This window comes from Haliotis rubra, unplaced genomic scaffold (assembly GCF_003918875.1).
Source record: "Haliotis rubra isolate DU_JTF1 unplaced genomic scaffold, ASM391887v1 Scf241, whole genome shotgun sequence".
In the NCBI taxonomy this organism is placed as follows: Eukaryota; Metazoa; Mollusca; class Gastropoda; order Lepetellida; family Haliotidae; genus Haliotis; species Haliotis rubra.
The window spans coordinates 1,310,235-1,337,183 of record NW_025766459.1 but is presented as its reverse complement, the minus strand read 5'-3'; the positions used below and the strand labels follow the sequence as shown (position 1 = coordinate 1,337,183).

Here is a 26,949-nt window from a genome sequence, read left to right as displayed (position 1 = left end):
CATGCACTGCTCTACACGTGGTTATATGGTGCTTAATGTACATGTCCGGTTCTGTACGTGGTTATAACATGCTTTATGTACATGCACGGCTCTACACGTGGTTATAACATGCTTTATGTACATGCACGGCTCTACACGTGGTTATAACATGCTTTATGTACATGCACGGCTCTACACGTGGTTATAACATGCTTTATGTACATGCACGGCTCTACACGTGGTTATAACATGCTTTATGTACATGCACGGCTCTACACGTGGTTATAACATGCTTTATGTACATGCACGGCTCTACACGTGGTTATAACATGCTTTATGTACATGCACAGCTCTACACGTGGTTATAACATGCTTTATGTACATGCACAGCTCTACACGTGGTTATAACATGCTTTATGTACATGCACAGCTCTACACGTGGTTATAACATGCTTTATGTACATGCACAGCTCTACACGTGGTTATAACATGCTTTATGTACATGCACAGCTGTACACGTGGTTATATGGTGCTTTATGTACATGCACAGCTCTACACGTGGTTATAACATGCTTTATGCACAAGCACGGCTCTGAGTGTGGTTAACTGTGGTAGTGTCACAATGCATCCAGATACTGTTTTGATAGAATAACCATTAAATTCAGTTTTAAAAATAATATATTTGAATGATTGGATGTGTTATATTGTATCAAGGTTCTGTCTTGTCAGAATAAACATTAACCATGATGTCTCTCATCTGGTGTATTTTTCAGTCCCTGCCCAGTTCCTGAGATTGTGCAAATTGAATCATGAATTGCCCCTTTATTATTATTCAGTATAAACAGTAATGTGATGCAGGAACTGATTGGGGAACACAAGGGGATTCACTTGGTAATTGCGCGTGTGTGTGCCTGCATTTGCGTGCATGTGCGTGCTTGAAAGCCCAAATAAACAACGTCCCAGTTATGAAGACGGCCTGTAAGTAACTGGGTCTGAACCAGACAATCGCGTGGTTGATATCGTGGCAACAATAGATTGGGTCATCATGATAAGTGATGTCAAGAAGACCTTGACTTTCTCTGTAGGAAATACCTGACCCGGACCACCGCTGACCACTGGGGACTAAAGGACACTGTGTATAATGGTACCCGGTCGTTGTTGTCTACCATGATGTTCCAGGCTAAAGGGAATGCCGCCGTGAGGTGACTTTGACGTTACTGACTGCGGTGTAAAAAACATACAAGGTTCCGAGTGCGTGTCCTCCATGCCCCCTGACGTATTCTGTCAGTCCGAGACCGGCCCCAACCTATCGCACCATACACATGTACATCTTGTTAAGATGAAAGAACGTCTCAAAGTTAAACTCAACACTTTATTCAACCATATGCCATATATACCCGAATGCATGTTACAAGTTATTGGTTGTGTGAGTGCTCCCGTATGCGTCGCTGGAGGACTTTATTTTGGCTGCAGTTGATTCCTCCTCTTCTGCTGGCGATCTGCATCGCCAAACGTGCACTATGCCTCTACGGGCTAGATGTAGGAAGAATATCACCATATGCGCGAAGATCACGCCAAACACTACAGCAAGACCTATAGCTTCCGTCTGAACGGGGTTTTTCCGCCAGTCTATTGGTGGATAGATGTAGGGCTTGTTTGTATCGTCGGTGGCGCCTGCAGCGATGTAGATGATGTTGAAGGTGCCGTATATGACGGTGAAGACTAAAGGTTGCCACAGGTGGAAGAGACGTACAGGCATAGCCGTAACACAGATGTTGCAGATGACGTAGATGGAATTCATCCCGTGGCCGAGGAAGGGAAGAGCTCGCGGTCCTGACAAACCTTTTGTTGCTGAAAAATAAACATCAGTGTTGTCAACAGAGAAACACATAGAATCAGGGGTAATCTACAGCTACGTCTGCTAGAAGTAAAGGGTTCATGGCGTAGTGTTATTGTAAGGTTTTCTTGCGTCCAGTGACAGGTCTCTCTGTGCTTAATCCAAGTTGAACTTGCCTTAGTCAGTATCGTTATCTTTCAATACTAGTTCCTCATACAGTTTAAATACTAGTTCCTCATACAGTTTCAATACTAGTTCCTCATACAGTTTCAATACTAGTTCCTCATACAGTTTCAATACTAGTTCCTCATACAGTTTCAATACTAGTTCAATACTAGTTCCTCATACAAGTTCCTCATACTAGTTCAATACTAGTTCCTCATACAGTTTCAATACTAGTTCCTCATACAGTTTCAATACTAGTTCCTCATACTAGTTCCTCATACAGTTTCAATACTAGTTCCTCATACTAGTTCCTCATACTAGTTCCTCATACTAGTTCAATACTAGTTCCTCATACTAGTTCCTCATACAGTTTCAATACTAGTTCCTCATACTAGTTCCTCATACTAGTTCCTCATACTAGTTCCTCATACTAGTTCAATACTAGTTCCTCATACTAGTTCCTCATACAGTTTCAATACTAGTTCCTCATACTAGTTCAATACTAGTTCCTCATACTAGTTCCTCATACTAGTTCAATACTAGTTCCTCATACTAGTTCCTCATACAGTTTCAATACTAGTTCCTCATACAGTTTCAATACTAGTTCCTCATACAGTTTCAATACTAGTTCCTCATACAGTTTCAATACTAGTTCCTCATACAGTTTCAATACTAGTTCCTCATACAGTTTCAATACTAGTTCCTGATACTAGTTCCTCATACAGTTTCAATATTAGTTCCTCATACAGTTTCAATACTAGTTCCTCATACTAGTTCCTCATACTAGTTCCTCATACTAGTTCAATACTAGTTCCTCATACTAGTTCCTCATACAGTTTCAATACTAGTTCCTCATACTAGTTCCTCATACTAGTTCAATACTAGTTCCTCATACTAGTTCCTCATACAGTTTCAATACTAGTTCCTCATACTAGTTCCTCATACTAGTTCCTCATACAGTTTCAATACTAGTTCCTCATACTAGTTCCTCATACAGTTTCAATACTAGTTCCTCATACTAGTTCCTCATACTAGTTCAATACTAGTTCCTCATACAGTTTCAATACTAGTTCAATACTAGTTCCTCATACTAGTTCCTCATACTAGTTCCTCATACTAGTTCAATACTAGTTCCTCATACAGTTTCAATACTAGTTCCTCATACTAGTTCCTCATACAGTTTCAATACTAGTTCCTCATACTAGTTCCTCATACAGTTTCAATATTAGTTCCTCATACAGTTTCCCCTTATAGATAGGATAGACAGAAGGGTGCCCGTTTCACAAAGTAAGACTTAATCTAGACAGCGTGTCTGCTGAAAAGCAAAGGTGTCTGGTCTATCGGGGTCTGGTTTCACGGTATTATCTAATAGGGGTGACTATTGAGGGGGAAACAACTATTGCGATAGCGCTAGTCTATTGCAACCAACTATTGCAATGCCATTGCAATGGTATTTTTCTCCTGGAATTGTCTCATTTGAAATCATTTCCCAAATGAATGTATAGTTTATATGAAATAACACCAAGTTGAAGTAGTTCCAGTCTCTTTTAAAAACTGACAAGAAACTTTAAACCCAGATCAAGTAAATAGTCATGTTTGTTTAAGAGGTAACAGGGGCGGATAGCTGTAAATAAAAGTGAAGGAATCTGGTACTTCCTGTATTTTGCCACTCTCCTACCCAGAGTTCAATGCGGCCAGCCAGCATAGTACCTCTGCCACAGGCCAGAAAGATGTGAGGATTCGTCACATCTTGCACAGTCCATTCAATATATTGTACATGTTTCGTAACTCTTGTATTTTTGACGAGTCTACACATCACATTAAACATAAATGTTAGTATTGTTTAGTTTCACTGAGAAAATATCCTAAAACGTGTCAAACTATCGTAGCGTAGCGTAGCGATCCTTTGTGTACATGGGTTGTACGGCACCACGTGCTGTCATCGAAGCCTTATTGAAAGCAAACGATCCAGCCCCTTTGATATGTAAATATGTATTGACATAAATTTTACTGTCGCAGTCGTAGAAGATTATTTATGTAACAATGTAAAACATTATGAAGACCGCGCCGAATTGGTTGCGTTGGGCCAGTATCTTCTTACTTACGAGTATACACGTTTGTTTACAAACAAGAGAAAAGTCCGGTCACGTGATATGCAAATTAGCTTTTGACAGTGATGTTATGCTAAGTTATCGCTGCGCCGGAGTGTGGTATTTTGCGCTGCCCATTTACCAACGCAAGTCAATTAATAAACTATCGAAAGACACACATACTATTGATGCATCGATAGTTTTCCATTTCTACCATCGATTAATTGCTATCGAAGACTCAACAATTGCAATCCATCGATAGTTCGATGCATCGTTACAGCCCTATTATCTAACCTCGACTATCTACACCGCCGGAGTATGTCTGACCAAGGTAATCAACTGTTACAGACGTCGATGTCTTTCTACCAACGCCACCCCGCCATTACACACATTAGGTCGATGTCTTTCTACCGACGTCACCCCGCCATTACACACATTAGGTCGATGTCTTTCTACCAACACCAGCCCGCCATTACACACATTAGGTCGATGTCTTTCTACCAACATCACGCCGCCATTACACACATTAGGTCGATGTTTTTCTACCGACGTCACCCCGCCATTACACACATTAGGTCGATGTCTTCCTACCAACACCACCCCGTCATTACACACATTAGGTCGATGTCTTTCTACCAACGCCACCCCGCCATTACACACATTAGGTCGATGTCTTTCTACCAACACCAGCCCGCCATTACACACATTAGGTCGATGTTTTTCTACCGACGTCACCCCGCCATTACACACATTAGGTCGATGTCTTTCTACCAACATCACGCCGCCATTACACTCATTAGGTCGATGTCTTTCTACCAACACCACCCCGTCATTACACACATTAGGTCGATGTCTTTCTACCAACACCACCCCGTCATTACACTCATTAGGTCGATGTCTTTCTACCAACACCACCCCGCCATTACACTCATTAGGTCGATGTCTTTCTACCAACATCACGCCGCCATTACACTCATTAGGTCGATGTCTTTCTACCGACACCACCCCGTCATTACACACATTAGGTCGATGTCTTTCTACCAACATCACGCCGCCATTACACTCATTAGGTCGATGTCTTTCTACCAACACCACCCCGTCATTACACACATTAGGTCGATGTTTTTCTACCGACGTCACCCCGCCATTACACTCATTAGGTCGATGTCTTTCTACCGACGTCACCCCGCCATTACACACATTAGGTCGATGTTTTTCTACCGACGTCACCCCGCCATTACACTCATTAGGTCGATGTCTTTCTACCGACGTCACCCCGCCATTACACACATTAGGTCGATGTCTTTCTACCGACGTCACCCCGCCATTACACTCATTAGGTCGATGTCTTTCTACCAACACCACCCCGTCATTACACTCATTAGGTCGATGTCTTTCTACCAACACCACCCCGCCATTACACTCATTAGGTCGATGTCTTTCTACCAACACCACCCCGCCATTACACTCATTAGGTCGATGTCTTTCTACCAACATCACGCCGCCATTACACTCATTAGGTCGATGTCTTTCTACCAACACCACCCCGTCATTACACTCATTAGGTCGATGTCTTTCTACCAACACCACCCCGCCATTACACTCATTAGGTCGATGTCTTTCTACCAACACCACCCCGTCATTACACACATTAGGTCGATGTTTTTCTACCGACGTCACCCCGCCATTACACTCATTAGGTCGATGTCTTTCTACCGACGTCACCCCCATTACATTACATTAGGTCGATGTTTTTCTACCGACGTCACCCCGCCATTACACTCATTAGGTCGATGTCTTTCTACCGACGTCACCCCGCCATTACACACATTAGGTCGATGTCTTTCTACCGACGTCACCCCGCCATTACACTCATTAGGTCGATGTCTTTCTACCGACGTCACCCCGCCATTACACACATTAGGTCGATGTTTTTCTACCGACGTCACCCCGCCATTACACTCATTAGGTCGATGTCTTTCTACCGACGTCACCCCGCCATTACACACATTAGGTCGATGTCTTTCTACCGACGTCACCCCGCCATTACACTCATTAGGTCGATGTCTTTCTACCGACGTCACCCCGCCATTACACATATTAGGTCGATGTCTTTCTACCGACGTCACCCCGTCATTACACACATTAGGTCGATGTCTTTCTACCAACACCAGCCCGCCATTACACACATCAGGTCGATGTCTTTCTACCGACGTCACCCCGCCATTACACACATTAGGTCGATGTCTTTCTACCAACACCACTCCGCCATTACACACATTAGGTCGATGTCTTTCTACCGACGTCACCCCGCCATTACACACATTAGGTCGATGTCTTTCTACCAACGCCACCCCGCCATTACACACATTAGGTCGATGTCTTTCTACCGACGTCACCCCGCCATTACACTCATTAGGTCGATGTCTTTCTACCAACGTCACCCCGCCATTGCACACACGAGGCTTTCAATTCAAATGCAGCAATACATGTTCCATTGGAATAATGTTTCATGAATAACTCTCTTAACACTGCATCGAAAAGCGTTACATCTATTTCAGTTATGTGGCGGTGTGCAGGGTAAATGTGGGACAGGATCTGGTGTGACCACTAGTTGTGAGTCCACTCGTCCAGCTACCACCACCTCACTTACGGTCGAAGGTGCCGAAGCCCCAGTAACCCACGGTGACCATCAGAGACACAGCGTTGTAGATGTTAGACAACACCCACACCAGCTTCAGGTACCATGGTAACGATTCCTCTTCTTTCTCTGAAACATTACAAAAACAACATTATTCGAAACCAGAGAAACATGGTTATACCTCGTCTAATACAGGCGTGGTCACTCTACTTACAGTGCTATAGTTGAACTGTAAAACGAAGTGGACAGTCAATGTCCCTACTTCACTACAGTTGACCTGTTAAACGAAGTGGACAGTCAATATCCCTACTTCACTATAGTTGACTTGTTAAACGAAGCGGACAGTCAATGTCCCTACTGCGCTATAGTTGACCTGTTAAACGAAGCGGACAGTCAATATCCCTACTTCACTATAGTTGACCAGTTAAACGAAGCGGACAGTCAATGTCCCTACTTCACTATAGTTAACCAGTTAAACGAAGCGGACAGTCAATATCCCTACTTCACTATAGCTGACCAGTTAAACGAAGCGGACAGTCAATGTCCCTACTTCACTATAGTTGACCAGTTAAACGAAGCGGACAGTCAATGTCCCCCCTTCACTACAGTTGACCTGTTAAACGAAGCTGACAGTCAATATCCCAACTGTGCTATAGTTGACCTGTTAAACGAAGCTGACAGTCAATATCCCAACTGTGCTATAGTTGACCTGTTAAACGAAGTGGACAGTCAATGTCCCTACTGCGCTATAGTTGACCTGTTAAACGAAGCGGACAGTCAATATCCCTACTTCACTATAGTTGACCTGTTAAACGAAGCGGACAGTCAATGTCCCTACAGTGCTATAGTTGACCTGTTAAACGAAGCGGACAGTCAATGTCCCAACTGTGCTATAGTTGACCTGTTAAACGAAGTGGACAGTCAATATCCCTACAGGGCTATAGTTGACCTGTTAAACGAAGCGGACAGTCAATATCCCTACTGCGCTATAGTTGACCTGTTAAACGAAGCGGACAGTCAATATCCTTACTATGCTATAGTTGACCTGTTAAACGAAGCGGACAGTCAATATCCTAACTGCGCTATAGTTGACCTGTTAAACGAAGTGGACAGTCAATATCCCTACTGCGCTATAGTTGACCTGTTAACGAAGCGGACAGTCAATATCCTTACTATGCTATAGTTGACCTGTTAAACGAAGTGGACAGTCAATGTCCCTACTGCGCTATAGTTGACCTGTTAAACGAAGCGGACAGTCAATATCCCTTCTTCACTATAGTTGACCTGTTAAACGAAGTGGACAGTCAATGTCCCTACAGTGCTATAATTGACATGTTAAACGAAGCGGACAGTCAATGTCCCAACTATGCTATAGTTGACCTGTTAAACGAAGCGGACAGTCAATATCCTTACTGCGCTATAGTTGACCTGTTAAACGAAGCGGACAGTCAATATCCCTTCTTCACTATAGTTGACCTGTTAAACGAAGCGGACAGTCAATATCCCTACTGCGCTATAGTTGAACTGTTAAACGAAGCGGACAGTCAATATCCCTTCTTCACTATAGTTGACCTGTTAAACGAAGTGGACAGTCAATGTCCCTACTGCGCTATAGTTGACCTGTTAAACGAAGCGGACAGTCAATGTCCCAACTGTGCTATAGTTGACCTGTTTAACGAAGCGGACAGTCAATATCCCTACTGCGCTATAGTTGACCTGTTAAACGAAGCGGACAGTCAATATCCTTACTATGCTATAGTTGACCTGTTAACCGAAGCTGACAGTCAATATCCCTACTTCACTATAGTTGACCTGTTAAACGAAGTGGACAGTCAATGTCCCTACTGCGCTGTAGTTGACCTGTTAAACGAAGCGGACAGTCAATGTCCGAACTGTGCTATAGTTGACCTTTTAAACAAAGCGGACAGTCAATATCCCTACTGTGCTATAGTTGACCTGTTAAACGAAGCGGACAGTCAATGTCCCTACTGCGCTATAGTTGACCTGTTAAACGAAGCGGACAGTCAATGTCCGTCAATGAACCATTGTCAGAACGACGCTTTGGTTCGTACCCACGACCAAGAATTCTGGGACGTCTGTGTGTCACACAACGCCTGTCATCCCATTAAAGGCCAACCGTACTCCCTGTACAATTACCTCGCACACTGAACATGGTGTATCGACACAGATGGTTAATAATCAAACAGGTTACACCTTCTGGTGTCTCATTCTAGTCTAGAGTCATTGCTAATCCCAAACTGAAGACACGGGAACACTTATACTGTTGTAAGCCCAGGATTGTGTTGGATTTTCAGGATTGTGTTGGCTGACTTTGAGTTGAAGTAAACATTCCTTTTGAGTTAGAAGTGTAGGGTGACAGGTATATCACCAAAAACACTATTATATAATATTTTGGATCTACTTTGGATAAATGTAAAATTGGATGAAATCATGTTTGTCCTATGCAATCTCTCCGAGACCCATGGTGCTGCTGGACACAGACATTATGACGCTATGCCCTGCAACAGTAGCACAGCAGCAGGAACAACAACAACAGCGCAACAACGCAACAGCATCACAACAGTAGCGCAACAACAGCAGCAATAGCCGGGCTGAAGCACAGACGTAACAAAACCTACCCACAATGACAAGCGGCCTGGATCTTGTGGACAGAGTGACATCGTAGGTGCTTTGGTTGGATATGGGTTTTAACAGGGAGTACAGACATGTTTGTATGTTCCCGGAGTAGCACATCTAAATCTCCCCAGCACTATTGTTACCACGGCCATCAGTACAGCCATGTGCAGGTCAGCTGCATGTGATTAACATTAATTAACCTCAGCGTATGGCCGGTTGGCAACGGAAGTTTATCATGGTGGATGTGGTGCTCAGTACTGTAGAATGACCACACATGTAGCGTAATACGATACAGGGCTGCCGGATAGTCTGTATTTACGTAGAATTCCTGTTGTAAGAGGGACAGTAGCTTGGCAGGAGAACTGACGATCGCCTCTGAGATGATGCTTGGCCGCAGCTATACTACAAAGTAGTTATATATTTAGACGCCGAATATAGTGTTCTGGACCCACTGAAGGACTTCTGTGTTTGAAGAGATTATATCCAAACTCCTTCCTACACCCTGACATACCTTCCTACACCCTGACATACCTTCCTACACCCTCACATACCTTTACACGCGTTCCTACACCCTCACATACCTCCACACGCGTTCCTACACCCTCACATACCTCCACACGCGTTCCTACACCCTCACATACCTTCACACGCGTTCCTACACCCTCACATACCTCCACACGCGTTCCTACACCCTCACATACCTTCACACGCGTTCCTACACCCTCACATACCTTCACACGCGTTCCTACACCCTCACATACCTTCACACGCGTTCCTACATACCTTCCAGCAGCTGCGGATATCCCCACTGGACGAACACTGTTGTGAAGAAGTCCACAATGCACCCAACTGTCAGGACAACGAACGTCCAGTTCGTGAGGAAAATCAGCCACTTCCATCTGTTGTCTGGCGAGCTGGCATAATACTTCTCAAGGAGTCCACTCGATATGATTGCAGCTATGTTGTAGAGCATCCATATAAACCGCCAGGCTGCGTACAACTTCGGGTACCCACACTGTAATACAACAGTAAGCAACAGTGTTCAGGCGTCACAAAACACGTTCAATCAAGTATACAGTATCACGTCATACCATGAATGACAACACCCTAACTTTACAACCAGCTATTTAAATGACATCATTCAAACGGCAGCGCCGCACTAGGCAATATTCCAGCAATATGGCGTGGGTCTGTACATAATGGAGTCTAGTCCAGACAATCCAGTGATTGCCATTAAGTGCAACGATCTACGCGATGCCGATAACAGGACATGTGTCAACCAAGTTAGCGGGTCTGACCACCTGATCCCGTGAGTCGCCTTTTACGACACACATGGGTTGCTGAAGACAATTCTATACCTGACGTCACAGCTCCAACCTTCACGTGACAGCACTATACCTGACGTCACAGCTGACCCAACCTTCACGTGACAGCACTATACCTGACGTCACAGCTGACCCAACCTTCACGTGACAGCACTATACCTGACGTAACAGCTGACCCAACCTTCACGTCATAGCACTATACCTGACGTCACAGCTGACCCAACCTTCACGTAACAGCACTATACCTGACGTCACAGCTGACCCAACCTTCACGTAACAGCGCTATACCTGACGTCGCGGGTCCCTGTTTAACGCTACACGTACTGAGGGCTACAAAGAGTGTCTGTTCAACGTCGTCTTGCCCATAAACTTGTCAGTACAGACACTGTAGCCATACTAGCACGATACTCATAGTCTCGCTTAGGAATAGTGATTGTGTGATTGTTTTGACGCAGCCTCAGCAACATCCAGCTACATTACGGACGTCTGTAAATGATCGAGTCTGGACCAGACAACCCAATGATTGATATCGTGAGCAACGATCTTTTAGTCAGAGAACTCAGTTGCTTACATCTTCGTATGGAGTGTTGGTGCGAGGCGTCGACAGGTTACCACAAATGAAATCTGTTATACCCGAGACTGCATTTCTTTTGGCGTTGGTGATTTATATTTTGTGATTGTAATAACACAATTTCAGTACACAGGTGGAGTCTAAAACAGTTATTGTCATATTCTTGTGGACGGCTAAACACACACGCACATACACGCGTACACACGCACGCACGCACACACATGCACATGAAATCCAGTGAAGAGACAGAAATGACAAACATTCAGTGTAAAATATATATACTTTGCCTTTTCTTCTGAACGTAACACTTTCATAATTAACATATATAATAATGACAGCTTTGATCGCTTTCGATTATGATTAGGTTTACATTGTGATTTACATTGTGGTTTACAAATAGATTCCATCTATTTCATGAGCTCACATAAGTCTGCATACAGCGTGTAATTACAGTCACTGAACCAACTACAAAACATAGTAACAGTTCACTAATTAAGAGATATTGTAAACAGTATGCTTAGTGTATTACACGGTGAAACCACAGCTGTATAGGCATAACACAAAACATACAACTGTCAACACGTACAGATGTCGACTGGGGAGCTAGCTCCGAATTAACACGAAGAATACGTCCAAATTCTTCGGTGGGTTACACAGTAAACAAATACACGAGACAGTTGTGGGCGGAGTTCCCGGCTCAGACATAAGTGTGTTGAGCGGGGCTACAAGTCAATCTGAGGGGGTTACCTACAAGTCGGAATGACTGACAGTATAGATGTGAACATATAGGTAAACACAACAATGAACAGACGAAGGGACAAAAATGGACAGATAAGGAAACGGTGGCATTGCCTGGTGTGTTGACATACACGGCCAAGGGGATAACCAATATGCTGATGCACTATAATAACGTCCCTTTGAAGCGTTCGCTTTGAAACTTCAGAAATAAACTTGAATAAATGTGTCTATATGTGTCTCAAACTCCTAGAGTTATACCATGAGGCTGGATACAAAGTTATTCGCTGGAAATACCATGGATATACAGAGCAATTTGTGATAACAGGATCTTTATCTCTAAACAAATTTATGTCGACTGGATTATTCAAGAACATGGTACACGACTGACCGAGTTGCTCTTCAGAGTTGCGGCCCTTTGGTTTGGGTGATATTATGATCATGGCATCCACGAAGAATTTGGGCGTTGGGTTAGCTTAGTGGGTAAAGCGTTCGCTCGTCACGCCGAAGACCCGGGTTCGAATCTCCACATGGGTACAATGTGTAAAGCCCATTTCTGGTTCCCCCCCCCCCGTTATATTGCTGGAATATTGCTAAAAGCGGTGTAAAACCGTACTCACTCACCCCACGTAGAATTAGCCACAGGCTGGTATTCACTACCTACTCACAGTTGGGTATCATTAAGTGGATTTTAAGGGCAAATCGATATTAACATCACAACAGAAAACATGAGCAGGACTGACGTGCCGGTCGTGTTTTGGTGACAGATGGCATCACACAATGTATACTACAAACCTCCTGTAATGAAAGTCTCCTTTTCCATTTCAAAACACATGACTCACTCCCCCGTACTGGTCATGGTACAATAGCGGCTTCTCTCGACTGGAGCCAACTGTCACAACGCAAACTGCAACACTAATCTATACCATACGGCAAAACACCCGAACACTCTGCTATTGTACACACACATACACTTGCTACTAGTCCTTTACGTAACAGTATTTTGTATGGGTTATTGTTGAACAATGTTTTAAGATCCCCTTCAAGCTCATAATACCATGTTTTAACAGTGACTAAACGCCAGGAATGTATGACTGTTTAATGTTAACAGTCGCGTGGAAATTACTGTTTCTTGCTTTTGGAGTCCAGCGTAACATGGTATGCACTAGAGCAGGTACAGCCTAGTCACTGTACAGACCTAGACTCTATTGCTATCCCTAGTGACAGCCAATGGTTGTGCGGAGATAACAGTTTCATCTTCGATATACGACCTTGAACTGTACCGGGAGCTTAACCAATGTAGAAGCAAGGTGTGTAATTGTACCACCGACTGTATCGCTATCCCTGGTGTCATTGTGTGTACCACCGACTGTATTGCTATCCCTGGTGTCATTGCGTGTACCACCGACTGTATTGCTATCCCTAGTGTCATTGTGTGTACCACCGACTGTATTGCTATCCCTGGTGTCATTGTGTGTACCACCGACTGTATTGCTATCCCTGGTGTCATTGTGTGTACCACCGACTGTATTGCTATCCCTAGTGTCATTGTGTGTACAACCGACTGTATTGCTATCCCTGGTGTCATTGTGTGTACCACGACTGTATTGCTATCCCTAGTGTCATTGTGTGTACCACCGACTGTATTGCTATCCCTAGTGTCATTGTGTGTACCACCGACTGTATTGCTATCCCTAGTGTCATTGTGTGTACCACCGACTCTATTGCTACCCCTAGTGTCATTGTGTGTACCACCGACTCTATCGCTATCCCTAGTGTCATTGTGTGTACCACCGACTGTATTGCTATCCCTAGTGTCATTGTGTGTACCACCGACTGTATTGCTATCCCTGGTGTCATTGTGTGTACCACCGACTGTATTGCTATCCCCGGTGTCATTGTGTGTACCACCGACTGTATTGCTATCCCTAGTGTCATTGTGTGTACCACCGACTCTATCGCTATCCCTAGTGTCATTGTGTGTACCACCGACTGTATTGCTATCCCTAGTGTCATTGTGCGTACCACCGACTGTATCGCTATCCCTGGTGTCATTGTGTGTACCACCGACTGTATTGCTATCCCTAGTGTCATTGTGTGTACCACCGACTGTATTGCTATTCCTGGTGTCATTGTGCGTACCACCGACTGTATTGCTATCCCTGGTGTCATTGTGTGTACCACGACTCTATTGCTATCCCTGGTGTCATTGTGTGTACCACCGACTCTATTGCTATCCCTAGTGTCATTGTGTGTACCACCGACTGTGTAGTTATCCCTGGTGTCATTGTGTGTACCACCGACTGTATTGCTATCCCTGGTGTCATTGTGTGTACCACCGACTGTATTGCTATCCCTAGTGTCATTGTGTGTACCACCGACTGTATTGCTATCCCTGGTGTCATTGTGTGTACCACGACTCTATTGCTATCCCTGGTGTCATTGTGTGTACCACCGACTGTGTAGTTATCCCTGGTGTCATTGTGTGTACCACCGACTGTATTGCTATCCCTAGTGTCATTGTGCGTACCACCGACTGTATTGCTATCCCTGGTGTCATTGTGTGTACCACGACTCTATTGCTATCCCTGGTGTCATTGTGTGTACCACCGACTCTATTGCTATCCCTAGTGTCATTGTGTGTACCACCGACTGTGTAGTTATCCCTGGTGTCATTGTGTGTACCACCGACTGTATTGCTATCCCTAGTGTCATTGTGTGTACCACCGACTCTATTGCTATCCCTAGTGTCATTGTGTGTACCACCGACTGTGTAGTTATCCCTGGTGTCATTGTGTGTACCACCGACTGTATTGCTATCCCTGGTGTCATTGTGTGTACCACCGACTGTGTAGTTATCCCTGGTGTCATTGTGTGTACCACCGACTGTATTGCTATCCCTAGTGTCATTGTGTGTACCACCGACTGTATTGCTATCCCTAGTGTCATTGTGTGTACCACTGACTCTATTGCTATCCCTAGTGTCATTGTGTGTACCACCGACTGTATTGCTATCCCTAATGTCATTGTGTGTACCACCGACTGTATTGCTATCCCTAGCGCCATTGTGTGTACCGCCGACACTACCGCTATCCCTAGTGTTACTGGACGATACCAACTGATGGTGGCTCCCATTTCCGATATGCCAACAAAAGCTTGGGAAACTGGTCATTTTCAATATTCACTGAATGACAATTGAGACAGTCTTTTTAGGTACTATTGTTATTTGGGTATTGCTTGGTTAACTTTGACCTTTGAAGGTACTATTGGTATTTGGGTAATGCTAGATTAAGCTAGACCTTTGAAGGTACTCTTGGTATTTGGGAATTGCTAGATTAACCTAGACCTTTGAAACCTTCTAGAATTAACGATTCTTGTCCAGCAATGCACGCGGTGTAGTATGGTCACGTTGATCTTCATAACTTGTAACCTACCAGACAAAGTAACATACAATATGTCTAATATGTCAAACGATTCCTTCTGTACAGCTTGTTTCATTATGGTTACAAGATTCACGGCCTTGATGCTCAGACAGTTTCATACGAGGCGTGTGAAGAACATGTCTAAATATTAGCCATCAGTGTCCCGATGTCGGATGCAGTTACCCAATTTGTCCCGTGAACAATGGACTTGCCTTTGAATGTGTTACTGAGAGGTGCTATCTACCCGCTCGTCTGTTACTGAGAGGTTCTATCTATCCGCTCGTCTGTTACTGAGAGGTGCTATCTACCCGCTCGTCTGTTACTGAGAGGTGCCATCTACCCGCTCGTCTGTTACTGAGAGGTGCTATCTACCCGCTCGTCTGTTACTGAGAGGTGCCATCTACCCGCTCGTCTGTTACTGAGAGGTTCTATCTATCCGCTCGTCTGTTACTGAGAGGTGCTATCTATCCGCTCGTCTGTTACTGAGAGGTGCTATCTACCCGCTCGTCTGTTACTGAGAGGTTCTATCTATCCGCTCGTCTGTTACTGAGAGGTGCTATCTACCCGCTCGTCTGTTACTGAGAGGTGCTATCTACCCGCTCGTCTGTTACTGAGAGGTGCTATCTACCCGCTCGTCCGTTACTGAGAGGTTCTATCTATCCGCTCGTCTGTTACTGAGAGGTGCTATCTACCCGCTCGTCTGTTACTGAGAGGTGCTATCTATCCGCTCGTCTGTTACTGAGAGGTTCTATCTATCCGCTCGTCTGTTACTGAGAGGTGCTATCTACCCGCTCGTCTGTTACTGAGAGGTGCTATCTACCCGCTCGTCTGTTACTGAGAGGTGCTATCTACCCGCTCGTCTGTTACTGAGAGGTTCTATCTATCCGCTCGTCTGTTACTGAGAGGTGCTATCTACCCGCTCGTCTGTTACTGAGAGGTGCTATCTATCCGCTCGTCTGTTACTGAGAGGTTCTATCTATCCGCTCGTCTGTTACTGAGAGGTGCTATCTACCCGCTCGTCTGTTACTGTGAGGTGCTATCTACCCGCTCGTCTGTTACTGAGAGGTGCTATCTACCCGCTCGTCTGTTACTGAGAGGTGCTATCTACCCGCTCGTCTGTTACTGAGAGGTGCTATCTACCCGCTCGTCTGTTACTGAGAGGTGCTATCTACCCGCTCGTCCGTTACTGAGAGGTGCTATCTACCCGCTCGTCTGTTACTGAGAGGTGCCATCTACCCGCTCGTCTGTTAGCGAACACCTGGTGTGAACAGTCTTTGACAGTACCTTTAAGGCGCATGCTGATAAAAACGTTGGGCCCGTACAAGGGGCGGCTTTCACATGATTGTGGATGTTTGTGTCGCTTTATATGATTACTACAATAGAATGATAGTTACTACAATTTTTGTGATTGATAGATGACAGGACGGACGGACGGACGGACCAAGATAGATGGCCAAGATCAGTCGGAATTTACAGAATAACCTGTTCATCTAACTTTGGACACTGATGGCACATGGACACCACAGGTTATCATATTTGTCGGTAATATGTTCCTTGACAAGCGAAGGTAGATATACTCGTCCTTTGTCACCTATCATGGCTACACAGGAGGAAGTGTAGTATACAGAACCCGTTATTACCTGTGTACAAGCCCAAGTATAAAGTAATGTCTTACCTCAAACCGCACAAACCGCCCCGGATATTTGTAGTCGAGAAGGAAACTCGTGGAACTAAATTCCTCCGCAAATATTTCCTTTATTCCCATGTTTTCCGTGAGGCTTCATCTGGAATGGAAGATCTGTGTCTGAGGTGAAGTGACCACTACTGACGGTCATTACTGCAGAATACAAACCCACTGACGGTGTCGCATCCCGTATGTCGCCACCTGCGGCACTGTATTGATTCCCGGCGGTCTCTTTAGCTTTATTCAACACTTGCAGTCCGGGCAGTTTAGTGCTGGTACATATGTCGCTGTTTAACGACCTGTATCGGGAAGCAATGCCGGTTTACCGTTGTAACACCCAGCCCTGACAATACACGGCAGGATGTAATTGTGGGACTTTCTATTCACATAAAGCGGAGTAATTGAAAAGCCTATTTGAGCTAATAGTTCGATCGATTCTCATCAATGAAGGCAGCCTACCTGTGCCATACAAATAACAAACAGTAATAAAATGTGTTCACTTCGTTAGCTTGCTCCGTGTTATGGCCTCCTGGTTCTGTTGCTCTTCATCATTTAATCTGTTTTTCTATTCTTGTCCAATGTATCATCATTTCGGTTTTGTTTCCTGAGATCTAACTAGTCATTTTAATCTGTCTAATAGATAATGACGCATACAACTTCATTGATGACAATTTCTTGTTTATTGCGTAGAGCGAAGTTTAGGTGTAGAATCTTCTATGCAATAAACAAGAAGTTGTCATCCATAAAGTTGTATGCGTCATTATCGACTCACCAACTTCTGGAATGCCGAACAATCAACTATTTTATTGATCTCTATCTATCCATCAAGTCATTGGGCCACTTTTGTACTCAGGTGAATAGGGCCGAAAAGGACGACGTGGTAGTCAGGGAGATGCGTTCGCTCGTCACACAGAGAGCCCAGGTTTGATTCTGCACACTGGCATAATATACACAAAAAACTTAATTAAGCACCCCCTGTATTTTTGGTAGATTTTCGACACGTACATAAAGCGTATCGTGGTGACCACGATGGAAAAACATGAGTTTGTCTGACCCGTATGAACCTTTGACTCATAAAAGACGTCAAAATGATTGGAAAGGTCTTTTCAGGTTGTCGGCTCAGCTTTGTGGAACACCCCTCTCTCGTCGATCAGTCGAGACATTTAGTAATTTCAAATCCAGATTAAAAACTCATTTGTGCAGCATTGCAGACGGAGTTCAGCAGCGCTCTTGAGCAGTCTTCTAAAGACTGGATATTAGCCCTATATAAATGTATATTAATGTAATGTAAAAATGATTTTATGATGATAATTGCTCATTTAAAAAAACAACCTCGGATTCTCATTCTGTGCAATTATGGCCCTGTATGTAGATTAAAACTGATGTTAGGCAGTTTTATGGTTCTTTATTCAAGTTGGGCTGAACCTAACTATGCATGGGTTCACTTCAAACATCTACCACCTCATCCTTCAGATGCACCTCCATATAGATGAAGGTGTAGACGCATGTCTTTTGATTTACTTATCATAACTATCCATAAAGTCAATATATAACAAGCATTGTCACTAAGGTGACATAATCCCCCGCCGCAAATTATCAAATCAAACTTATATTGATTGTTTAAGATGAAGTTAAATGTCAACAAAAACATGACCAGTCAACCTCTCTTGATATCTTGCTCTTTAGTTGTTCAAACACACACATATTTTCAAGACTGACTTTGACCTTGACATGAATGTCATAGTGTATGAAATATGCAAAACTAGTACTAAAGAAATTGCTTATTGAAAAACATTCAAGAGAAGTCTAAAAAGTCTATGAAGAAAATCCAGTGAACCGTTCTTAAAATATCTTGCTGACAATTCAGGTTAACATGCTGAAATCTTCAAAGTGTCGTCGTGACACTAAAAGGTGACCGGAAGGTGGTGGTGTGAGCGTGGAAGGTGGTGACGTGAGAGTGACAGGTGGTGACATGAGAGTGGAAAGTGGTGACGTGAGAGTGGAAGGTGGTGACGTGAACGTGGAAGGTGGTGACGTGAGAGTGGAAGGTAGTGACTTGAGCATGGAAGATGGTGACGTGACAATGGAAGGTGGTGACGTGAGAGTGGAAGGTGGTGAAGTGAGCGTGGAAGATGGTGATGTGAGCGTGGAAGGTGGTGACGTGAGAGCGGAAGGTGGTGACGTGAGAGTGGAAGGTGGTGAAGTGAGCATGGAAGGTGGTGACGTGAGAGTGGAAGGTGGTGACGTGAGCGTGGAAGGTGTTGATCATGAGAGTGGAAGGTTGTGACGTAAGAGTGGAAGGTGGTGATCATGAGAGTTGAAGGTAGTGACTTGAGAGTGAGAGATGGTGACGTGAGCGTGGAAGGTTGTGATGTGAGAGTGGAAGGTGGTGACGTCAGCGTGGAAGGTGGTGACGTTACAGCGGAAAGTGGTGACGTGAGCGTGGAAGGTGGTAATCATGAGAGTGGAAGGCGGTGTCGTGAGCGTGGAAGGTGGTGATCATAAGAGTGGAAGGCGGTGTCTTGAGCGTGAAGCGGTGACGGAAGGTGGTGAGGTGGAGGTGGGCGTGGAAGGTGGTGATCATGAGAGTGGAAGGTGGTGACGTGGATTGGAAGGTGGTGATGTGACAGTGGAAGGTGGTGACGTGGAGTGGAAGGTGGTGATCATGAGAGCGGAAGGAGGTGATCTTGAGAGTGGAAGGATGTGAAGTGAAGTGGAAGTGACACGTGGAAGGTGGTGACGTGAGAGTGGAAGGTGGATGGGAAGGTGAAAGGTGGTGATGCATTAGATGGAAGGTGGTGGATCATGGAGAGGGAAGGAGGTGGTCATGAGGAGATGGAAGGATGTGGTGATCATGGAGGGAAGGCCGGTGACGAGGGGAAGGTGGTGATGTGAGGGTGAAGGTGGTGATGTGAGGTGGAAGGTGGTGATCATGAGAGTGGAAGGTGGTGATCGTGGAAGGAGGAAGGAGTGAAGGAGAGGATGAGTGGTGACATGGAAGGTGGTGACGTGAGAGTGAGATGGTGATCGTGAGGATGGAAGGTGGTGACGTGTGAGTGGAAGGTGGTGAGACGTGGAGGAGAAGGTGGTGACGTGAGGTGGAGGGTGGTGATCATGGAGGTGGAAGGTGGTGACGTGACAGTGGAAGGTGGTGATCATGAGAGTGGAAGGTGGTGACGTGAAAGAGGTGGAAGGTGGTGACGTGAGGTGGAAGGTGGTGATCATGAGAGTGGAAGGTGGTGACGTGGCGAGAGTGGAAGTGGTGATCATGAAGGCGTGGAAGGTGGTGACGTGAAGTGGAAGGTGGTGATCATGAGATGTGGAAGGTGGTGACGTGAGCGTGGAAGGTGGTGATCGTGAGAAGTGGAAGGTGGTGACGTGACGTGGAGTGGAAGGTGAGTGATGTGAGCGTGGAAGGTGGTGACATGAGGAAGGTGGTGACGTGATCGTGGAGGTGGAAAGGTGGAAAGGATGTGAGAGTGAGGAGGTGGTGATCATGAGAATGGAAGGTGGTGACGTGAGGATGTGGAAGGTGGTGATCATGAGAATGGAAGGTGGTGATGTGAGAGGTGGAAGGTGGTGATCGTGAGAGTGGAAGGTGGTGATCGTGAGAGTGCGGAAGGTGGTGACGTGGAGAGTGGAAGGTGGTGACGTGAGGAGTGGAAGGTGGTGACGTGAGGTGGAGAGGTGGTGTGATCCGTGAGAGTGGAAGGTGATGATCATGAGAGAGTGGAAGGTGGTGACGTGGAGGTGGAAGGTGGTGACGTGGAAGGTGGATCATGAGGGATGGTGAGTGACGTGGAGCGTGGAAAGGTGGTGATGATGAGAATGGACGTGGTGATGGAAGGCGGTGATCATGAGAGTGGAAGGTGGTGACCCGGAGTGAGTGAGGTGAAGGTGGATCATGAAGTGGAAGGTGGTGACGTGAGAGTGAGGTGGTGATCATGAGAAGGGAAACGAAGCTGGTGACGTGAGAGCGGAAGGTGGTGATCATGACGAACGTGGAAGGTGGACGACCATGGAACGGAGGTGTGACGAGAAAGGACAGACCGGTGGAGAAGGCGTGGAAGGTGATCACAGAAGGAAGGAGTTGGTGAGAGTGAGGACGTGGAAGGACCCATGGACAGAGGTGGTGACCGGAGATTGGTGACCAAGACGTGTAGACGGAAGTGTGACTAGTGAGAATGTTGACGTGAGAGTGGAAGGTGGACCGGTGAGGCCAGAGCAGGACGACAGAGGACGTGACAGACGAGAGTGGAGGTAAGGTGGAAGCAGACGTGGATGGAAGCACATGGCATAACACATGGACACATGAAGTTTCAGGAAACCCCGGACATTTTGACAGTGACATGGACCGCACCGTGATGAAACTGGGTATCAGATCTGACAAATTATTCCACAGCTGACAAGACAAGACACCGTCAGACCACAGCTGACAAGTTCAAGACAGACAGCTGTGTAACAGGTGGATAAGGAAGACAGACACCTGTATGGCAGGTCCACTGCTGCTAAGGAAGACAGACACTATCTGTTTAACAGGTTCACAGGAAGGAAGACATGGACTAGCCTGACATGGAGTTCACAGACATAGGAAGACAGACACTGTCTGTGTAACAGGACAGATGGAAGACAGACACCACCCCAGGTACACAGGTTCACCATAAAGGAAGACAGACAGGAAGGTTCACAGCGACAAGGATAAGACACAGACCACCACAGATGATAAGAGGTGGACACTGACAGACAGCATAAGGAAGACGAAGATACTGGCCTCACAGCTGATACTTACACTGAGTTTGGTTTACCCAGCAACACACACGGCGGGGACACCAGAAATGGAAGCTACACACAGCTGAACCCAATGTCTTCGACGAGCCAACGCTTTACCGATAGGCAACCCACAGACCCCACAGCTGATAAAGGAAGATGGAACTTATGTCTGGTTACGGGCTCAGACAGGAAGACAGACTTACCGTCAGGTAACGGGCTCACAGCTGATAAGGGAGGAAGACAGACACCAGCTGATAAGGAAGACAGACACCGTCTGTATAACAGGCTCACAGCTGATAAGGAAGAACCAGACACTGTGTCTGTGTAATGGACACCACAAAGGAGGAAGACAGACACCGTCGGTGTCACGGAGTTCACAGCTGATAAGGAAGATGGACAGGAAGACAGGAGTTCCAGCCACATAAGGAAGACAGACACTGAAAATAGCAACGGTTTACGTGATAAGAAAGACAGACACCCACATGGATAGAAAACAGGTTCACAGCGAAGATAAGGAAGACAGAGACCAGAATACCCAAGGAAGACCTGTACAGGTAGTCCAACACAGCCCTGGAACAGGAGAAAGGAACCTGGAAGTCCAGGAACAAATACGAAGCCCTGGACCTGTAGTCCAGAACCAGAAGTAACAGAATGTAAGAAATAACACAAATAACCTGAAGTCTTGTAGTCCCAGAACCTGAAGCCTGTACCTGTAACGTGTAATTATAGCCCTGTACCTGAAGTCCAGAAGCAGAAGCCCAGAACACCTGAAATCCCTGTACCTGTAGCCCTGACCTGTAGTCATAGAACCTGGAATCCCTGGACATCTAGAATGGAATGTGTAGTCATGGAATGTTGTAATTTAATGTAACCTGTCTCTGAAATGAACACATAAAATGGAACCTGTAGGTACCTAATAGACATGTAACTGGAATGAATGGAATGTAATGAATGAAGGAAGAATGGAATGGAATGGAATGGAATGGAATGGAATGGAATGGAATGGAATGGATGGAATGGAAGTCGAATGGAAATGAAAGTGGAATGGAATGGATGGAAAATTGGAAATGGAATGGAATGGAAGGAAGTAGAATGGAATGGAATGGAAATGGAATGGAATGGAATGGAATAATGGAAGGAAATGGAATGGAATGGAATGGAATGGAATGGAATAATAATGGAATGGAATGGAAGGGAATGGAATGGAATGGAGTCCTGTACCTGTAGTCATGTACCTGTAGTCCTGTACCTGTAGTCCTGTACCTGTAGTCCTGTACCTGTAGTCCTGTACCTGTAGTCCTGTACCTGTAGTCCTGTACCTGTAGTCCTGTACCTGTAGTCCTGTACCTGTAGTCCTGTACCCGTAGTCTTGTAGTCCTGTACCTGTAGCCCTGTACCTGTAGTCGTGTACCTGTAGTCCTGTACCTGTAGTCCTGTACCTGTAGTCCTGTACCTGTAGCCCTGTACCTGTAGTCCTGTACCTGTAGCCCTGTACCTGTAGTCATGTACCTGTAGTCCTGTACATGTAGTCCTGTACCTGTAGTCATGTACCTGTTGTCATGTACCTGTAGTCCTGTACCTGTAGTCATGTACCTGTAGTCCTGTACCTGTAGCCCTGTACCTGTAGTCATGTACCTGTTGTCCTGTACATGTAGCCCTGTACCTGTAGTCCTGTACCTGCAGTCATGTACCTGTAGTCATGTACCTGTAGTCCTGTACATGTAGTCCTGTACCTGTAGTCATGCACCTGTAGTCCTGTACCTGCAGTCATGTACCTGTAGCCCTGTACCTGTAGTCATGTACCTGCAGTCCTGTACCTGTAGTCTTGTGTCTGTAGTCCTGTACCTGTAGTCCTGTACCTGTAGTCCTGTACCTGTAGTCATGTACCTGTAGTCATGTACCTGTAGCCATGTACCTGTAGTCCTGTACCTGTAGTCCTGTACCTGTAGTCCTGTACCTGTAGTCATGTAGCTGTAGTCATGTACCTGCAGTCCTGTACCTGTAATCTTGTAGTCCTGTACTGTAGTCTTGTAGTCCTGTACCTGTAGTAGTCCTTGTAGTCCTGTACCTGTAGTCCTGTACCTGTAGTCATGTACCTGCAGTCCTGTACCTGTAATCTTGTAGTCCTGTACTGTAGTCTTGTAGTCCTGTACCTGCAGTCCTGTACCTGTAGTCATGTACCTGTAGCCATGTACCTGTAGTCCTGTACCTGTAGTCATGTACCTGTAGTCATGTACCTGTTGTCATGTACCTGCAGTCCTGTACCTGTAATCTTGTAGTCCTGTACTGTAGTCTTGTAGTCCTGTACCTGTAGTCATGTACCTGTAGTCATGTACCTGTAGTCATGTACCTGTAGTCATGTACCTGTACCTGTAGTCATGTACCTGCAGTCATGTACCTGTAATCTTGTAGTCCTGTACTGTAGTCTTGTAGTCATGTACCTGTAGTCCTGTACCTGTAGTCATGTAGCTGTAGTCATGTACCTGTAGTCATGTACCTGCAGTCCTGTACCTGTAATCTTGTAGTCCTGTACTGTAGTCTTGTAGTCCTGTACCTGTAGTCCTGTACCTGTAGTCCTGTACCTGTAGTCCTGTACCTGTAGTCCTGTACCTGTAGTCCTGTACCTGTTGTCATGTACCTGCAGTCATGTACCTGTAGTCCTGTACCTGTAGTCCTGTACCTGTAGTCATGTACCTGTAGTCCTGTACCTGCAGTCCTGTACCTGTAGTCCTGTACCTGTAGTCCTGTACCTGTAGTTCTGTACATGTAGTCATGTACCTGCAGTCATGTACCTGTAGTCCTGTACCTGTAGTCCTGTACCTGTAGTCCTGTACCTGTAGTCATGTACCTGTAGTCCTGTACCTGTAGTCCTGTACCTGTAGTCATGTACCTGTAGGTGTGTACCTGTAGTCATGTACCTGTAGTCATGTACCTGTAGGTGTGGACCTGTAGTCATGTTCCTGTAGTCCTGTACCTGTAGTCCTGTACCTGTAGTCCTGTACCTGTAGTCCTGTACCTGTAGTCATGTACATGTAGTCATGTACCTGTAGTCGTGTACCTGTAGGTGTGTACCTGCAGTCATGTACCTGTAGTCATGTACCTGTAGGTGTGGACCTGTAGTCATGTTCCTGTAGTCCTGTACCTGTAGTCCTGTACCTGTAGTCCTGTACCTGTTGTCATGTAGTCCTGTACCTGTAGTCCTGTACCTGTAGTCATGTACCTGCAGTCATGTACCTGTAGTCCTGTACCTGTAGTCCTGTACCTGTAGTCATGTACCTGTAGTCATGTACCTGTAGTCATGCACCTGTAGTCATGCACCTGTAGTCATGCACATAAAGTCATGTTCCTGTAGTCCTGTACCTGTAGTCCTGTACCTGTAGTCATGCACCTGTAGTCATGCACATATAGTCATGTTCCTGTAGTCCTGTACCTGTAGTCCTGTACCTGTAGTCATGTACCTGTTGTCATGTACCTGCAGTCATGTACCTGTAGTCATGTTCCTGTAGTCCTGTACCTGTAGTCCTGTACCTGTAGTCCTGTACCTGTAGTCCTGTACCTGTAGTCCTGTACCTCTGTACCTGTAGTCCTGTACCTGTTGTCATGTACCTGTAGTCATGCACCTGTAGTCCTGTACCTGTTGTCATGTACCTGTAGTCCTGTACCTGTAGTCATGTACCTGTAGTCCTGTACTTGTAGTCCTGTACCTGTTGTCATGTACCTGTAGTCATGCACCTGTAGTCATGCACATATAGTCATGTTCCTGTAGTCCTGTACCTGTAGTCCTGTACCTGTAGTCCTGTACCTGCAGTCATGTACCTGTAGTCATGTTCCTGTAGTCCTGTACCTGTAGTCCTGTACCTGTAGTCCTGTACCTGTTGTCATGTACCTGTAGTCATGCACCTGTAGTCATGCACATATAGTCATGTACCTGTAGTCATGTACCTGTAGGTGTGTACCTGTAGTCATGTACCTGTAGTCCTGCACCTGTAGTCATGCACCTGTAGCCATGTACCTGCAGTGATGTATTGAATTTACAGGTACTACGCCATTGTCTGGCAGTGGTTGTACTGGTGCTACGTTATTCCCTGACAGCGAGTGTACAGGTGTTAAGTCAAGGCCCGGCAGTTACAATTGGATGTTGATGGTTGTTTAGTTTTGTGGTGAGATTATTCAGGGATATTAGTGATTCGTTCATCTGTGAGTAGGGCCGTGTGCAACATAATAATCTATATAGTATATATCTCTCATTCAGCAATATTCCCTTCAACTAGTGTAAATACCTAGTACTCAACAATACAACGCTCAACTTCAGAGATATTCCGTAGGTCTCGATGATAGCGCCATTTTAGACAAAATAACAGTCCATATCTTCCAAAGTTGATAATATCGACAATCAATACAATGCTTAGCTTCGAGTTCATTATATATGTTTCAGCGTTAAAAATAATATACTCACATTAAATTATTTGAAAGCCTGACCTGTCGCCACCATGTTTCGGGGGTTCGAGTTAGCAGCCAGCCTTAACTGTCACTTGATATCAGACCGGCCGACCCAGGCTGCAGATCATGAACTGAGTTAAGAGCAGGTCATCCAATGGCTGTCCTGGACACGTGACATTACTCACTGAGATAATGAAGTGCCGCCCAGCCACGGTGGATCCGTCACAATGATGCTGTCATTGCCGCTGCAAACTCAGAGTTATTATGATTATGGAAATAGATTTATGATTATGGTTTTATTTTACATTCACACCTACTGTGCAGATACATAAGGCAATCTGAGAACTGATATTGAGATTCTCATGTACACGATTCATTACCACGGCAAATCATACTGTGTAATGTGAAACCATGATGATAAACCTGTGTATTTAGTGATATTCAGATATGTGCATCTTGAATCGCCTCTCGAAATACACTGAAGAGCAAATGAAAAAACTTTACCACCCAATCAGGCTTGGCAAGAATTTAGGCAGCATCGATACATGGTTATAATACTTGGGCAATACAGGGCTCCGGGGAAATCATCGACAAGGGGTATGTCGTCAGTTTGTTGTCACTGGGAACACATCAGGGTTGAGGTACAGGGACAT

The 26,949-nt window shown here is 45.3% G+C and overlaps 3 protein-coding genes across 3 annotated transcripts; all 3 read right to left on the bottom strand.

Annotated features, from left to right (window-relative positions):
- Nucleotides 1-1,337: 1,337 nt before the first annotated feature.
- LOC124278772 (protein rolling stone-like) lies at nucleotides 1,338-26,462 on the bottom strand. Its single transcript, XM_046714549.1, has 5 exons — nucleotides 26,313-26,462; nucleotides 17,078-17,186; nucleotides 10,133-10,364; nucleotides 6,725-6,841; nucleotides 1,338-1,830 (listed from the first exon to the last, which is right to left on the bottom strand). The coding sequence occupies exons 2-5, from the start codon at nucleotides 17,165-17,167 to the stop codon at nucleotides 1,388-1,390; spliced, it is 882 nt and encodes a 293-aa protein (XP_046570505.1). The 5' UTR covers nucleotides 17,168-17,186; nucleotides 26,313-26,462; the 3' UTR covers nucleotides 1,338-1,387.
- On the bottom strand, nucleotides 18,972-19,355 carry LOC124278797 (putative uncharacterized protein FLJ46204). The gene has a single exon (XM_046714570.1). It carries the CDS (start codon nucleotides 19,353-19,355, stop codon nucleotides 18,972-18,974), a length of 384 nt encoding a protein of 127 aa, XP_046570526.1.
- On the bottom strand, nucleotides 19,871-20,809 carry LOC124278795 (mucin-2-like). Its single transcript, XM_046714569.1, has one exon. The coding sequence runs from the start codon at nucleotides 20,807-20,809 to the stop codon at nucleotides 19,871-19,873; it is 939 nt and encodes a 312-aa protein (XP_046570525.1).
- Nucleotides 26,463-26,949: the final 487 nt, after the last annotated feature.

What these genes read in the sequence shown, in the direction of transcription:
- LOC124278772 (XM_046714549.1), bottom strand. Translation starts at nt 17,167, where the DNA reads ATGGGAATAAAGGAAATATTTGCGGAGGAATTTAGTTCCACGAGTTTC. An exon ending in ATATCCGCAGCTGCTGGAAG is followed by an intron (nt 6,842 to 10,132) that starts GTATGTAGGAAC and finishes GTAATGTTTCAG; the next exon opens with AGAAAGAAGAGGAATCGTTA. An exon ending in GGGCTTCGGCACCTTCGACC is followed by an intron (nt 1,831 to 6,724) that starts GTAAGTGAGGTG and finishes TTTATTTTTCAG; the next exon opens with CAACAAAAGGTTTGTCAGGA.
- LOC124278797 (XM_046714570.1), bottom strand. Translation starts at nt 19,355, where the DNA reads ATGATCAACACCTTCCACGCTCACGTCACCACCTTCCACTCTCACGTC.
- LOC124278795 (XM_046714569.1), bottom strand. Translation starts at nt 20,809, where the DNA reads ATGATCATCACCTTCCACTCTCACGGATCACACCACCTCTCCACCTCA.